At 52.3% G+C, this 14,741-nt stretch overlaps 2 protein-coding genes across 2 annotated transcripts; both read right to left on the bottom strand.

The window, feature by feature from the left end:
- Nucleotides 1–1,213: 1,213 nt before the first annotated feature.
- CD74 (CD74 molecule) lies at nucleotides 1,214–4,018 on the bottom strand (the record flags this gene model as incomplete). Its single annotated transcript, XM_079542262.1, has 8 exons — nucleotides 1,214–1,290; nucleotides 1,436–1,624; nucleotides 1,992–2,085; nucleotides 2,207–2,302; nucleotides 2,499–2,561; nucleotides 2,656–2,747; nucleotides 2,883–3,058; nucleotides 3,945–4,018. The coding sequence occupies 8 exons, from the start codon at nucleotides 4,016–4,018 to the stop codon at nucleotides 1,214–1,216; spliced, it is 861 nt and encodes a 286-aa protein (XP_079398388.1).
- A 4,228-nt stretch (nucleotides 4,019–8,246) lies between these two features.
- On the bottom strand, nucleotides 8,247–11,215 carry RPS14 (ribosomal protein S14). The gene is made up of 5 exons (XM_079542632.1): nucleotides 11,205–11,215; nucleotides 10,004–10,154; nucleotides 9,660–9,821; nucleotides 9,121–9,197; nucleotides 8,247–8,353 (listed from the first exon to the last, which is right to left on the bottom strand). Exons 2-5 carry the CDS (start codon nucleotides 10,150–10,152, stop codon nucleotides 8,286–8,288), a joined length of 456 nt encoding a protein of 151 aa, XP_079398758.1. The 5' UTR covers nucleotides 10,153–10,154; nucleotides 11,205–11,215; the 3' UTR covers nucleotides 8,247–8,285.
- Between the last annotated feature and the right edge of the window lie 3,526 nt (nucleotides 11,216–14,741).

Genomic DNA, 14,741 nt, shown 5'->3' with positions numbered 1-14,741 from the left:
CCTTCAGCTGCATCTGAGGGACAGGGGTAGGAAGGCCTTTGGGTTGGGGCTGAGCTGGCTGGGGGCAGGAGCTGACTCCGGAGGATGCTGCAGGTAGGAGGGGAGCACCCAGCATCTAAACCAGGCTCTTGGGCACATTTTCAGCCCCTGGGGGGAACTGAATTGCTTTCTGCAATGTCAGTGGTGAGGAAGGAGAGGGAGCAGACCCTTCTGGCTAGGGCTAGTAGCATGATAAGGAACAGGAATGCAGAGCTCAGCAGTTTTCTTCCCTTTTCTTTCTTTTTTTCCCCCTGAAATTGAATTTATTTTTAACGGTTGCAACCCAGTTGGCATTTCTGCACCACCTGAGTTGCTTACAAGGCTTTCATATTGAAAAGTTTATTTGAAATAATTAGCTTCTGATTTCATTCGTAAAGGAAGTATTGGATATGTGCAGAAAAACTCAAACACCCCCTCCCTCCAAGGTGAGCTCCTCTTCCCCTTGCTGCCCCCTGTGGCTGTTCCTCAGCTGAAAGTCGAGCATCTATCTCTACTACAGTCTTCAAAAAAAAACAGAAATAAAACCCAAGAAAGATGAAGGAAGGTTTAAAGGTTTAGTACTCTTAACAGGGCTCCAACCTACAGGGGTTAGATAAGCTCAGGGAGGTTCTTTTGCTGCTTTTAATGTTTGTTCAGTGAAAGAAAGCATTAGTGGCTCATTCTTCAGCAGGGGTGATCTCTGCATTGCTGGGAGAGGTGTCCTGGGGGAACAGGAGAAGGCTGGGAACCAGGTGGTGTCCCTCACACAGTGCCAGTTGCAGCTCACGTCCCAACAGCAAAAACAACTGGGGCTGCCAGAGCCGAAATCATTTTCCAGCTCTACCCCCCGGGTCAGTAAATGGAGCAATCACACTGCAGCCCCAACCAACTGGGGTCCACCCCAGGTCCTGTCCTGCAGCAGGGGAAAGGATGTAACTGAGGTCAGGGCAGGATCTCTAATTGTCTTTGGGAAAGCAAGGTAAGAGCAGGAAAATGGAGCAAAAAAGGTGGGCTGAGATGCTGAAGGCTGGATGGGCATCCACAGGCGTCCTCTTCTACTTGGCTGATTTGAAGGGAAGAGAGGAGGGAGTCACCAGCTGGCTCTGAGTCCAGAGAGCCCTGTGCCCCTGTATCAGCGTGCTGCCAGCAGCCCTGCTGTGGGGAACTGGCAGAGCAGAGCTCCTCCTGCAGCACATCAGTCCCAGGGCTTCTTACCTTTCAGCATGTCCACCCCGGAGAAGATCATCTCCTCAGGCTCTGTCGGGGTGGGTGCTGCAAAGGGATAGCAGCAGCTCAGTGCCACGGCCTCATCCCTCACCCAGGATGGTGAGCGGTCAATTTTGCCCCCTCCTTGGCTCTCAGTTGCCCCAGCCCTGGGCCCCTTCTCTCCCTGCCTGTTGCTCCTCCTGCCACCTACCCGAGCAGTCCAGCTCTCCCCGGGTGGCAGTGCCCTCAATCCTGGTGCCATTTTTGTAGCAGCACCAGCAGTAGCCTGTGCTGGCAAAGCACTGCTTGGGCAGGTAGTCGCCGTTCTCATCGCATTCGGGGCGGAAGCGACCCGGATGGACACCACCGAAACTGGCCTCTGCCTGGCACTTAGTTTGCACTAGGGTAATAAAAACAAACGGGACAGGGTGAGCACCTGGGACCTCAGGGCACGTGGAAGATCCTATTAGGGAAACCAGCAGCAAAACGCTACCTTGCTCAGGAGTGTCACTTCATTGGATTTCCCCAGGGAAACCCATCTACCTTAATGAGAGCCAAGGGTAACGATCTCCCCGACGGGTGATAGTGACAGAGAGGGTTGGAAGTGGTGCTTTGGATTTTGGGACATGGCTGTTTCCCAAGGCCTCCAGCAGGAGGCTCAAGGAAGAAGAGGCCCTAAAGAGGGCAGGGGACAGCAGTGTCACTGCTGTGGGGGTACACTGCTCCCAAAGTCTCAGCCCTGACCTGCAGCACCCACACCCCGATACCTTTCTCTGCTGGGATTGCATTCTTCTCCTCCTCCACCTCAGGGCCTTTGGCCATTTCAAAGAGCAGCCACTTGTGCATCCAGGCCTCAAAATCCTGAGGAAAGGGAAGCAGAGGGTGAATATGGAGAGGTCCTGAGCCCAGCAGGCAACCGGCCCACCAAGCGCCAACAGGACTCGCTCCTGGAAGGGATGGGTAGGAGAGAACCAGCACTCACCTGCCAGTCCATAGCACTCATGCTCTTCTTCAGACGCTTCATGTTGCCCAGCATGTCCTCGTTCAGCTCTGGGAATGTCTTCCTGGGGTCTGCTTTCTGCAGAGCGAGCATTGCAGTGAGAGATGGCAAAGGAAAACAAGGAGATAAGGCAGGAGGGAGCACTGCTTCTATAAGCACTGCTGGGACCAGAACTCTACCAGCACAGAGCCCCAGGGAGCTCAAAGCATGCACTCTCGTTACCTCCTGCAGAGCAGAGGGCAGCTGTGGAGCTCAGGTGGGTGGGAGAGCTTACCAGCAGCAGGTGCCTGACTTGATCCTCAGTCTTGTTGCTGCGGGGTTTCATGGCCTCCATGGGCTGCAGAGAAAAATCACAGAATGGTTGGGTTGGAAGGGACCTCACAGGCCATCCTGATCCTGTTCCAACCCCTTGCTGAGGGGGCACCTCTTACCATGTTACCAACAGAGGGGGCAAGAGGCAGCACCCTCATGGCCATAGGCACGTTCATCATGGACATCGCCATCTTGTTTGCTGGCTGGGTGCCTGCCAAGGACAGAGCAGTGTGAGGGGCACGGCCAAGCAGGGCAGCTCTGGCTTCCACCAAGCCCTCAGTATGTCCTGGGGTTGGTGGTCTAGCAGGACCCAGCGCCCATCCCCAGCCCTGATGATGCTACTGACTGGTGGGCATCCTCCTCTGCAGCGACTCCAGCTTCAGGCTCTGCGAGGTCTTGGTCAGCTTGCTGATCTGCCCGCTTTGCTGGTACACATAGTAGACAGTGACGGCCTGGCCAGCGATCAGCAGGGCCACCAGGATGGACACCGCCGACAGCGCAGTTCTGCGGCCAAGGGAGGACCTGCGGGACAGGAGAGGGAGCGCTTGTGGGGCCAAACACCAAAACAAGGTGCCCTGTGGTCCCCAAGCCCCACGGTGCCACTGAACCCAGACTGCTCCGAGCAGTGCACCCAGAGAAACACAAATCTCTTCTAAACGATGAGCGTGACGTCAAGTGCTTGGGTGGCTGCCACGCACTGGGAACCGAAACCACAGCTGTGAGCAGAGGGGCTCAGCCACGTGCGCAGGGCTGAAGGGTGCAATTGCACATGGACGCCAAAGAAAGGCAAAGGAAATAGAAAATGTCTCCTTGGCGTGGCTCTGAGCTGTGTCCTGCCCCTGGGAGCCAGCCCTGCACTATGGAATATGGCACCTACAGGTGCTGCTCGGCAGAGTCTGGACCTGGCCATGCTGCCAGCCTGTCTGCCCAGAGACTGATGATGTCAGTGCTGCTGGGATTTTCGATTGGCTGGAAGTGTTCGAGGTGACCCCCCCCCACCACCCCCCACACCCAGCACAAAGAGTTTGGGACACAGAGGGTGGCTGGGACATGGGGGTGCCGTAGCATTCCAGCAGGACCCTGCAGCCATGCTGCATCCCTACCCACTCCATACAGCCAAGCTTGCAGTCCATCATTTGGGCTGTGCCCCCCACCCACTCATAACCACAACACGAGCATATCTGCCCCACAGCCATGCTGAGTGATCCCCCACGCACCCCATAACCGTGACACGAACCTGCCCACCCCACAGCCACGCCATGCCCCAACCACCCCACAGCCGCTCTGCGACCCCCTCGATCCCACAGCCACACAGTACCCACTCTCAGCCCCACGCAGCACAACTCCTCCACCCCACAGTCACACTGTGTGCTCCCCACTCCCCCCACCCATGTCCCTGTGGTGGCACCTCTCGTTGTTCCCAACAGGGAGCACCCCACTGCTGCTATCGGAGGAGATGAGGTCCCGCTGCTCCTCAGCCATGGTTGCACCACTGCTGCCCGACGGGGAAATGAGAGCCCCACAAACTGCTGCTGGAAATACCCCAACTAAGCACCCCCCGCCCTGCCACCCCCTGGGAGAGGGACAAAAAAAAAAGCCCCATTGGCTGCTGGCCCTGCATCACCTGTTGCCAGGCAGAGTTCTGTGCCGAACGTCTCTGGTCCACAGTTGATGCCAGGTCCCATCCCGAGCACTGCTGCTGTCGCGCTCTGGTCTGCTGCCTGTGTCATGGGAAGCATCTGCTGGTGTCACCGGTTAGCGGGCACACTGCCCGGCTCTGCTCCATGAAGTTTTAAGGCTGGAGCAGGCACAAGAAGGCTTCTTGAGCAAATCAATCCACTTTCCTGGGGCAGCACAGGAGCTCCTGCACCTGCAGGGATTGCTCAGCAAAGAGACCTCTTGTTGGCTGAAACCTGCTTGAGGAACAGAGACTCATCCACAAAGAATGGGGCAGGGACCCACACAAGACCCCTCTGCACCCTGTTCTGAAGGCATTAACATCTCACATCTTCAAAACCAGCAACACACCCTCGGCATTTAAAAACAACAAAAGCCCATAAAACCGCCCTGTGCCATTTCCAGCCCTCCCTCGCCCAGCCAGCAGCTGGGGCACAGGGTTTGCACAGTTCTGGCTGACGCTCAGCTCCTTGCAGGGAGAGAGGGCTGTGAGCCCCCAGACAGCCTTGGCCCAAGGGGTACCAGGAAAAGCAAAGGGGAACTCAGCAAGTGAAAGCAGCACGGATTTCACCAACCTCTGCTCTGGGCAAGTTTTTCTCTTTTGGGTTTTTTTGAAGACATCTTTGCACAGGGCTGTGGCATTTAAAATTTATGTCAGTAAGTCAATGGCTTTCCCAGGAAGATACTGACCTTTGCACCACTGTTCCTCTTTCTTCACTGTTTCCTGCACCCCATGGCAGCACTTGCACCCAGCACTGTGGGACCTCTCATCCGCAGAGCAGACACAGAGTTGTGTCCCTGTCCTGCTCACAGGCGCCTTGGAGCTGAGCCCAACACTGCTCCCAACTAAGGCTCCAGCCATGCAGCAGTCAGCACAGCTGATTTATGCTGCCAATGGACATCATGCTGCTATGTACAGGGGGAATCAGCTGTCTTTTTAGGACAAACCAAGCCCCCCAAACATCTGGGATAAGGAGCAGTCTTATGGCTGAGTTGAGACTTGCATGTTACCCACAGGGCTTGACCTGAGCACAGCAATTCCTCCAGGCACGGAGGAGGAAATAACCTTGGGGGCATTTGCCTGTCGTCACTTGTTACCAGGCAAAGCCTGCACTTCACAGCCTCTGCTCTGCAAGTCGGCCACAGCAGCACGTTCCTGGCAACATGCAGGACACGTCGCCCTGCAAAGCGACACGGAGCATGCTGCAGAGCCAAAGCCACAGCATTCACAGACCACAGACCCACACTGCCATGTGTATCAGTGATCAGCTCGTGCTCTGGGGTGTTTTTGCAGGGCTGGCAGCACCACGCATGGCTGCAGCAGCTCTGCTGAGGCAGGAAGAGGCAGAACCCACAGAGCTGAGCCCTGCTGGCCAGCCAAGTGAGCCTTCCTCTCCAGGAGGCCCAAGGCATTCCTGTGCGCTCCCACCACCGCACGGCCGTGCCCTTCTCTTCCTCACTCACCATTTCTCCCTAGGAGTTCTTACACCAATCTATGAAGCTGTTCTAAAGACGTCACACCAGCAGAGAAATAACAGCAGTTTTCACAGAGTCACATTTTGCCATTCAGCCCCCAACCTCCGCATTGCGTTTGGCACAGTGGGAATGCTCTGCCCACGGCCCAGCACTGTGGCTGCAACAAGCAGCACGGGGGGGGGGGGGGGGGGGGGGGAGGGAGGGGGAGAGCGGCTCAGGCTGCTACAGACCCTGCAGAGCTCCTGCTATTGGGGATGAAGGGCCAACAAAGCACATCGCCTTCCTGCAGGGGGCAAAGCTTCAACACCTGTGTGAGCCAGAGCAAACCTTCCTGCAGGGAGGAAACGCAACCCCAAGAGGGGCGTTAGGTCTGGACTCACCCTGCCTTGGGTTTGGACATAAGAGCTACGCTGTTTCTTCAGCAGTTTGCTCTCTGATAAAGGAAAGCTACACGGGATGCTGCCCATCAGCCCTGAGCCTCTGCGTGGGAGGGATCAGCCGTGCAGACAGAGCTGCTTCCCCTCACATGCCCTCCAAGCACCAAAGAACCAGACGCCTTTCTTTTTCTGGGCCTGCAGGGGTCAATTAGATGTGACACGGTGGTTGTGCTCTGCCATGGTTTCCAGCTGCTCCTCACAGACCCACCGAGCAGCAGGGAGCTGGAATCAATCACAAAATGTCAGCTCTGCCTTCAGAAAGTCTGTTAATTTGTAGAGACCTTCAGCAGTGCATCAGAACGTCTCAGCCTGACATTCCTCTGAGAGCCCCCATCTCGCGGGCAGCACAGCTGGCTGAGAAAGCTGCCTGCGCCAAGAGATCGGCACTCCTGCCTGCCTCCCATTTACGTCCCCCAAGAGCCTTACCCAAAGAGACACCCGGTGAAGTGGCCCCATTAACAAAGTAGCACCAGAACAAGGTTTATCTGTGAAAAGGCACCATGAATAGAGCTGTGTTAGCAGTAACACAGCCCTGCTCCCTCCGCAGCACCGGGCTGTACTCAGCCCCACACTGGCTCAACTCCTCTTGGTTTTTCAGCACTTTCTCCGTGCAAAGTTCAAAGAACATTTCAAATACAGGAAAATAGCTGTTTACATAGCTGCAATAATGCACTGTTAAGACAGAAAGGGAAGTTGATTTCTAAAGCTTTCCACAGACACATATAAAATTACAAATAAAACACGATGGCTGCGCCAAGAGAAATGCTGGCTTGGGAACACGAGCCCAGGCAAAGACTTTTTTTCCACAAAAAGGGGAAGTCATGTATTAAGCAACAGCCTGCAGAAAACCCAACCCTGGTTAGCTCGCTCACAGGCACAGCTTTCTTTTCCACAGCAGGGACACCTCTAGAAGATCACGACTAACTCAGAAACCACAAACATCCAAGTAGTTCTGGCTATGAAAACTAAGACGCACCACGGCTTCACATCGGTCTCGTTTCCTCTGCTGTGAAATACATCCCCTTTCACAGCATGGGAGCTCGAGCTCGAGCTGGAGACGAGCCTTGACAGGAGCAACACACCCTGGATCTCATTCAGGCTGGGCAGCTCTGCTAGAACAGAGCCTGCTTTGAGAACACAACAAAGCTGTTAGTCACAGCACCCTTCCTGCTAACGAGGAAGGCGGGGAGGTAAAGGAATCCCATGAAGTATTTTGAGCTGCAAAGGTGTTGGAAAGAACCTACGACAAAGCAGTGAAGTTCTCAGATCTTGAGGCTCACCTGCCATGGAGCTGCGCTAGAATCCCAAGTTCTCCTCAATCCTGATAAATACCATCACTTAAACCCGACCGCAAGCATTTCTGCACAACCACCTCACAAGAGCTGGGTGAGCTCACTCGCTCCCCACCGAGCCAGAGTCCCACTGAGAAGCGTGGAATTACAGAGGAGGAAGATGAACCTGAACCACCTACTGCACATTGCATTGCCCAGCAACTGCACAGCACAAGGCTGACCCACGTCAAAGCAGGCACTTCTGTACGAGGGCTGAAGTCATCATTTCTTGGGGGAAATCTTGATCATTTCAGCTCCCTTGAAAGGCAGAATCTATTTTAGCTGTCAGCTTGATGCTACAAGCATAAACGAACTCAGTTATCTGAAGCTGTACTTCTCAAATACCACATGCCAGTATGTCTTCCCTTTGTACAAAATCCTACTATAGCCAAAGAAACAACCAAAACAAGTGATTTCAAATCATGGAGAGCCAGGGAAAGCACTTTTTAAAAAGGTGGAAAAGGACATTAATTAATCCCAGATGATGGCAGCACATTTAGTGGAAAGTAAACATTAGTGCATGAAGCAGGGCAGGACCAGGAAGTGAAGTCACTTTTCTTAAACACATCTGGAAGCATAAACATACAAACAGCAGAGCTGAGAGCAGTAATGCCAGTGCCTTCCTACTGTGTATTCACACAGCACTCTGTTATGGCAGGACTAACAACCTCACCACAGACAGGAAGCCCCACTTCAGAGGGGAATTCAGAATAAGCTGTTTGTGGATGTAATCAAACTAAAGCTGCTCAACCTCCAAGCAGCATTCAGTAAGCAAACGCACAGACGAAGTTTATAAGAGAGCTTTAATGACAAAAGGTGCAGCACTGTTTACAGACGACGTCCACGGCGACCACCCTTTCTGCGAGTACTGTCAGAGGGGATGGGGGTGACATCCTCTGTGGGAGAAAAAAAGACAAAACAACCCTCTGTTACCTGACAGAGGTACTCCAAGAAACCAACTGGGCAAACCCACACGACCCACGCAGTCACCTCGAGCAGCCTGTCACTGCAGAACGGTCTGTAGGAGGCGGACATCTGTGAACTCACCAAATGAGTTCAACCCCAAGGCTTTTAATGCCTAGGATGCAAACACCCCCATCTCCCAAATCAGTTAAATGAAGAAGCCACAGCGTTTCTAAAGAAACAGTTTGTGCATGATGTAATTTTAAGGGCAGCCAATGCTACTGTGCCTTACAACTTCCCTACAGGGTTCGGTGATCTCCCTCAAATCGTTCGAGGAACTCAGTTATTTCTGAGTCACAGTCTTAAACCAGGACCAGCACAATACCTCTAGGTAACTAAACTGCTGCTTTGGAAAAGAATAAAGTTACATCAGAGGCCCACCAGCATCTCAGTGTACAGCTGAGGTTATTATGCAGCCACAAGCTGGGTATCTGGAGTCAACTGACGCCACCTTCTGGTTAACCTTCACTTACAGAAGATGCATTTGCTTACACTGAATTACACCTACAACAGCACCCGACAGAGGCTAAGTAGAACAGCCCCAAGTCCACCTGTGACACCAAGCACAACAATCCTATGTAATATATGCCCACAGAGCTCCTACTGCTTAACAGTCCCTCAAGACCTTTACGGAGCAGCAAGGCTTTACAGTGATACACAGAGACACGAGTGCCTACGTATCACGCCCTCCATTACTCACCAATGCGGCCGATCTTCATCCCAGATCGGGCCAGAGCTCTCAGAGCTGACTGGGCACCAGGACCTGGAGTCTTGGTCCTAGAGAAAAGAATCACAACTAATAATCATAACTAACAAATAACTGACATTTAAAAAAAAAAAAAAAAAAAAAAAAAAAAAATCACTTCCCCCACTCCAAAATACCAAATTCACTTTCTTCCTCTTCCAGACCCGAACTATTCACACGCTGTCAGGCACACTTTATTGTCACTCTATGGTAACATATCCTCAAGTTTAAAAGCATCTCCCTTTCCACTGCCACAAACAAATAACAGCACACCCAAATCCAACCAACTGAAGATGTCACTTCAGAACAGATTCCAGATGCTCAGTGAAAAGCAATGTCAGCCAGACACTAAACAGTGTGAGACACCCTGTGTCAAAGCCAAACTCACAGGGCACATTTACACTGCCAACTTGGCAGTGCAAGAACAGAAGGACCATAGGATGATCAGATGTAATCTAGCCTAGTTCCAAAACCAAACTCACTCACTGACATACCTATTCCCACCAGTAGCCCGCAGCTTGATGTGCAGAGCAGTGATGCCCAGCTCCTTGCACCTCTGAGCGACATCCTGGGCTGCCAGCATAGCTGCATAGGGAGAAGACTCATCTCTGTCAGCCTTCACCTTCATGCCACCAGTCACACGGCAGATGGTTTCCCTGCAAAAAGAAAAGAACCTAATCAGAAAAGAAGCAGTCCCCCTTTCCTTCCTGCAAAACAGCCCCCAGGTACTGACAGAACCAGGTACCTATTTCTGCGGACCTTCTTGTAAAGCGTAATTTCTCTTTTCAAAAGTGAAGGAGCCAGGTACGCAGTAAGGTGACCAGTGTGCAATACTCACTTGCCAGAGAGATCAGTCACGTGGACAAAAGTATCATTGAAGGAAGCAAAGATATGGCAGACACCAAACACATTTTCGCCTTCAGCAACCTGAGGTCCCAAGCTGATGACCTGTTCTTCCTTCTTCTCCTTGCCCTTACGAGGTGCCATTTCTGAACAAAAAGCAGAAATATTTCATACTTGCATCTTTCCTGTATACCGGTAAGATGCAGCACACAACTGCTTAGCAGGGCTGCACTTCACAGAGGAAACTAAGACTTGCTTTATCTCAGCTGTTTTCTGCATGTACTACAGCAGTAGAACGTGAGGAAACCCTTTCCATGATGACCAGCACCACTGCGGACTTCCCCTCACTCATTTACTTGACTTAATGGAAGTCAAGACCACATATAACAACACATTTATCACAGATCCAGACACCATCACAAAGCTCTCTTGCTCTCCAGAACTTTTGAGTACCATCAGGGGCTCTTATGTGTTATAAGCCAGCTAACCACACCACTGGGTCTAGCTCAAGTGGTGCTTCTGCCTCTGAAAACTTCACTAATGTAGAGGCTGGCAAACGTGGCATGGCAAGTTTTTGGATAGGTGCCTACACATCTACTACTGTACTCTATTGTCAAAAACAAGCTCTGAGGCCTTCTACCAGGAAAAAATGTAACAATGTTATTAAGGAAATCAGCTCAAAGCATGACCTACTTTTATCCCAAAGTTCCAGCCTGACGGTTCTCTATCTACAGAGAGCAGCACTTAAACCTGATTGTTAAATCGGGGCCTACACAGCCACTCTAACAAAGCTGCATTCCCTTTCTGACACGCTTAGTGAAAGGCTCCACAACTACTATCCTGAACTAAACCTGAAGCTCGCCCATCCATAGAACTCAGTAATATCCACCTCGCTAACCAATCAAAGCAAACACTGAGCCACCGCCTCAAACCAGGACAATCTTCAGAGCGAGGAACCCGCTTCTGTCCGGCTGCCCCCTGCCCCCGATGGGACGCCGGCCCCTTCCGGGCACACAGCTACGCCAGCTCCAGGCTCGCCTGAGGCCTAACGCCGCGCTCCGCCGGCCCCGCTTCGCCGGCACTGAGCGCGCTGCTCCACGCAGCCCCGAGCCGGGGAAGGCGGGAGGCGAGCAGGGACGGCGCGGCAAACCGGAGAAGACAGGATGGCGGCGGATACACCGCAACGCCGCGCTCACCTGCGCGTCTGCTCCGGCGGCCGCCGCTGGAAAGGAAGTGACTGGGGTCAGGGGGCGGGGTTACCGCGCTCACCCGGAAGTGGTGGCGGCAAGGGGCAGCTTCCGCCAGTGTCCGCCGGCACAGAGATGTTTTTAGTATCGCTGGCGCAGCAATTCGCCGCTATCTGTGTGGAGCCCTGCCGGTCCCGTTAAAACCATAAATAAGCATAAATAACCTGATGCCCTTCCCTCATGTGTCCCTCCCCAAGATGGCGGCGCTCTCCCCTCATGTGTCTCCTCCCCAAGATGGCGGCGCCCACCCTCAGAGTCCCCTCCCCAAGATGGCGGCGCCCACACGTCAGATCTCCTCTCACCAAGATGGCGGCTTCATCTTTACAAGCGATCCCATCCCGAGGGGAGTCTTTCCTGAGAGCCTTTTTCTTTCCTGTTCGAAAGGGCTGTGCTATGTACCTAAAGAGATCCTTCTAAATGGTGCTGTACGCCATGTCTGTGAGGCATAAGTTCTCTCCCAGTGGAACCAGGCCGTACCAGATGCCCCACACGTGAGGGCTGCTCTCCCCGGCGCTGCTTTAGCACCAGTCCTGCTTCCTGTTCTCTGTCTTACTGCCACGGAAGGCCATCAGCCAGCTCCTGTTCTAACCTGGTACAAAGTGCTCAGTCTGGCACTGCCGATTCCAGTTCAGTGAAGCAAAGTGATGGTGGATGACAGGTTGGCCATGAGCCAGCAGTGTGCCCTTGTAGCCAAAAAGGCCAATGGCTTACTGGGGCGCATTAAAAAGAGCGTGGCCAGCAGGTCGAGGGAGGTGATCCTCCCCCTCTACTTTGCCCTGGTGAGGCCTCATCTGGAGTACTGTGTCCAGTTCTGGGCTCCCCAGTACAAAAAAGACAAGGATCTCTTGGAAAGAGTCCAGCGGAGGGCCACGAAGATGGTGAAGAGCCTGGAGCATCTCTCCTATGAGGAAAGGCTGAGTGAACTGGGTCTGTTCAGCCTTGAGAAGAGAAGACTGAGAGGGGACCTGATCCAGGTCTATAAATATCTAAGGTGTGGGGGGCAGAATGGCGAGGCCAGACTGTTTTCAGTGGTGAGTGGAGACAGGACAAGGGGAAACGGCTGGAAACTGCAGCATAGGAAGTTCTGCACAAACATGCGCAAGAACTTCTGTACAGTGAGGTGACGGAGCACTGGAACAGGCTGCCCAGGGAGGCGGTGGAGTCTCCTTCTCTGGAGATGTTCAAGACCTGCCTGGATGCCGACCTGTGCGACCTGGTGTAGGGAACCTGCTTTGGCAGGGGGGTTGGACTCGATGATCTCTGGAGGTCCCTTCCAACCCCTACAATTCTGTGATTCTGTGATTCTGTGAAGTGAGACTGTGAGAAAGCAAGTGCTTATAGGATAACTACGTCTACCAGTACTTTCCTCAGCTTTGTCACATCTGTGCTCCTGACAGAGGTGTGCTGGGAGAGCTTTAGAAAGGCAGACACCTGGCCCCGGGCAGGGCTGGCATCAGGCCTGGAGGCCGCAGCAGAGCTGGGCACCAGCTGCCCCTCTTGCATTGGTGGTGGTTGGCTGAGCACAACTGTGTCCCTGCATCTCACAGAAATCCAACTGGTCTCCCAAAAGTTCAGACAGGAACCTTTGTTCCAGTCCCCTGCAAAAGCCTGGAGTAATTCTACAGGACAGCATTGTTTCTACACCAAGACTTCATTAAGCCACTACCTTAGTGGCCACAAAGACTCCTGAGGGTGTGAGCACGCCTCTGTTGAAGCCGACAAAAGCTCACACTGTGCAAGAGGCCTGAATGGAGAATGGGAGATTCTGCTTCACTCCTAACCCATCCTGCCATCAGGTGACTCCTAGCTATTGACAGCACTGGGTCTGAGCTTAATGTCTTCATCCAGAAGAACAGCTACCACTCTGTTCAAGGCTTTTAAGACCTTAAACCCCAAGCTTAATGTGCAGCGACCTTGCCTGACCCATTAAAGAAAACCAAACAGACAGACTCTACAATCAACATCTCTGTTGACATTGTAGACCTTCAGCCCCTTTGTTCAGCTGTCTGATGCCAGGAGGCTCGTGGATGAAGCTTACCTGCTAATGTAACCCAGCTGTACACGCTGCTTTGTGCTAAGACATTTCTGCAGAAATGAAGTAGGTTTCTAATGCTGCTAATGTCTACCTTGTTTCCTCTAAGAGCTGGCTGCATAGCATTTTCTGTCATTCTCACTGAAGATTTATAAGACTCTTGGGGGGTATTTCGGAATACCCGTAAGAGCGATGTACCTAGATATTTTAATATGTGGAAGTCTTCAGAGCATTTTCTCTTAAGGAGCTAGTGGGAGAGATTTAAATACACGTAATTCTCAGTTGGGAGGGCTGATGTAAGTGACATAGACTTTGTAGATGTGAACTATGGCGCAGAGATTCCCTCATAAAACAATTATCAAGGGAGATTTCTTCCACCTCTACAGCAAATAGAATGTAAATGTGTAAAGTTTTACATTAAGGCAATCCAGCAAGTGAATATTTAAATCAGTTCCTATTGATTTAAATAGGGCTCAGGAGATAGATGGGAAACATCAAAGACCTTTGGAAAAAAGACAGATCCTGACATAACAGCATTTGCAATATGCTTTCTGGGCCTGATCCTGCTCTGCTTTTATAAATACCTCCTCAATTAAACCAGAGGAGAAGCAGATGGTTGCAGATGAGGTATGAGGGAGGCTCCATACAATTGTTCCACTGGAGGGATTGCACAATCTGAAAGCCTGAAAATGCTTCTGCAGGGAGTCAAACGTCTCTGCCTGGACAACAGAACTTGCTGCTGTCTGGTGGGAAACTTCTGAACCCCTGTAGTGCCTGGTGCTTTTTTTACCACGTATAAAAAGAGGTCAGTGCAATGAACGACTGATGCTGAGCTCCCCTGGACAGCACAGCTTTGTTTCTGATGCTGTTGCTGCACCAGGTGTCCCAGAGAAGCAGCTTTCCACGTGCACAGCAAGGCTGGTGTCTTTCAGGATATCTTTTCTCTTCTCTAGTCAAGCATGCAAGGTCCCTCCTGGATGCAGCCCTCCCAGCTGCCACTGGGGAGAATAGGTTTGTTCCACAGTGCTCCCTGCTTCCTTGCTCCTCCCAGCACTGGGCTTCCCTCAGGAAAGATTTCTGTGCCCACAGATGTCACGATAACACCCACTTGACCCTGTGGGCCATCTTGCCTGCTCCTCTCTTCCTTAGCAGCTTGCCGCTCCGTCAGGGATCTTCCTGTTTAAATATTGGATGAGAGTCTTTTAAAATATACATTGGGAGGGCTGCTGTAATTCCAGACAGGGGCTCCAGTGACATGGGCTGTGGATTGATTTGGCTGAAGGGGAAATGAAGAAGCCGTTGGCCTGCACAAGGCTAATTTCCCCCTGCCACCACTGCAATTACCCTGCCTTCTGCTCTCACATAAGTCTTGAGGACACAGACTCTTCTGCATCCCATTTTAACTCTGATATGAGCTATTGTTTCCCACTCTTTTGCCTTTCTTCCCTTGCATC

The sequence above is a fragment of the Tetrao urogallus genome, assembly GCF_951394365.1.
Source record: "Tetrao urogallus genome assembly, chromosome: 14".
NCBI classification, from domain to species: Eukaryota; Metazoa; Chordata; class Aves; order Galliformes; family Phasianidae; genus Tetrao; species Tetrao urogallus.
Note: the sequence above shows the minus strand (reverse complement) of the source record. Positions and strands in the feature narration are given on the sequence as shown.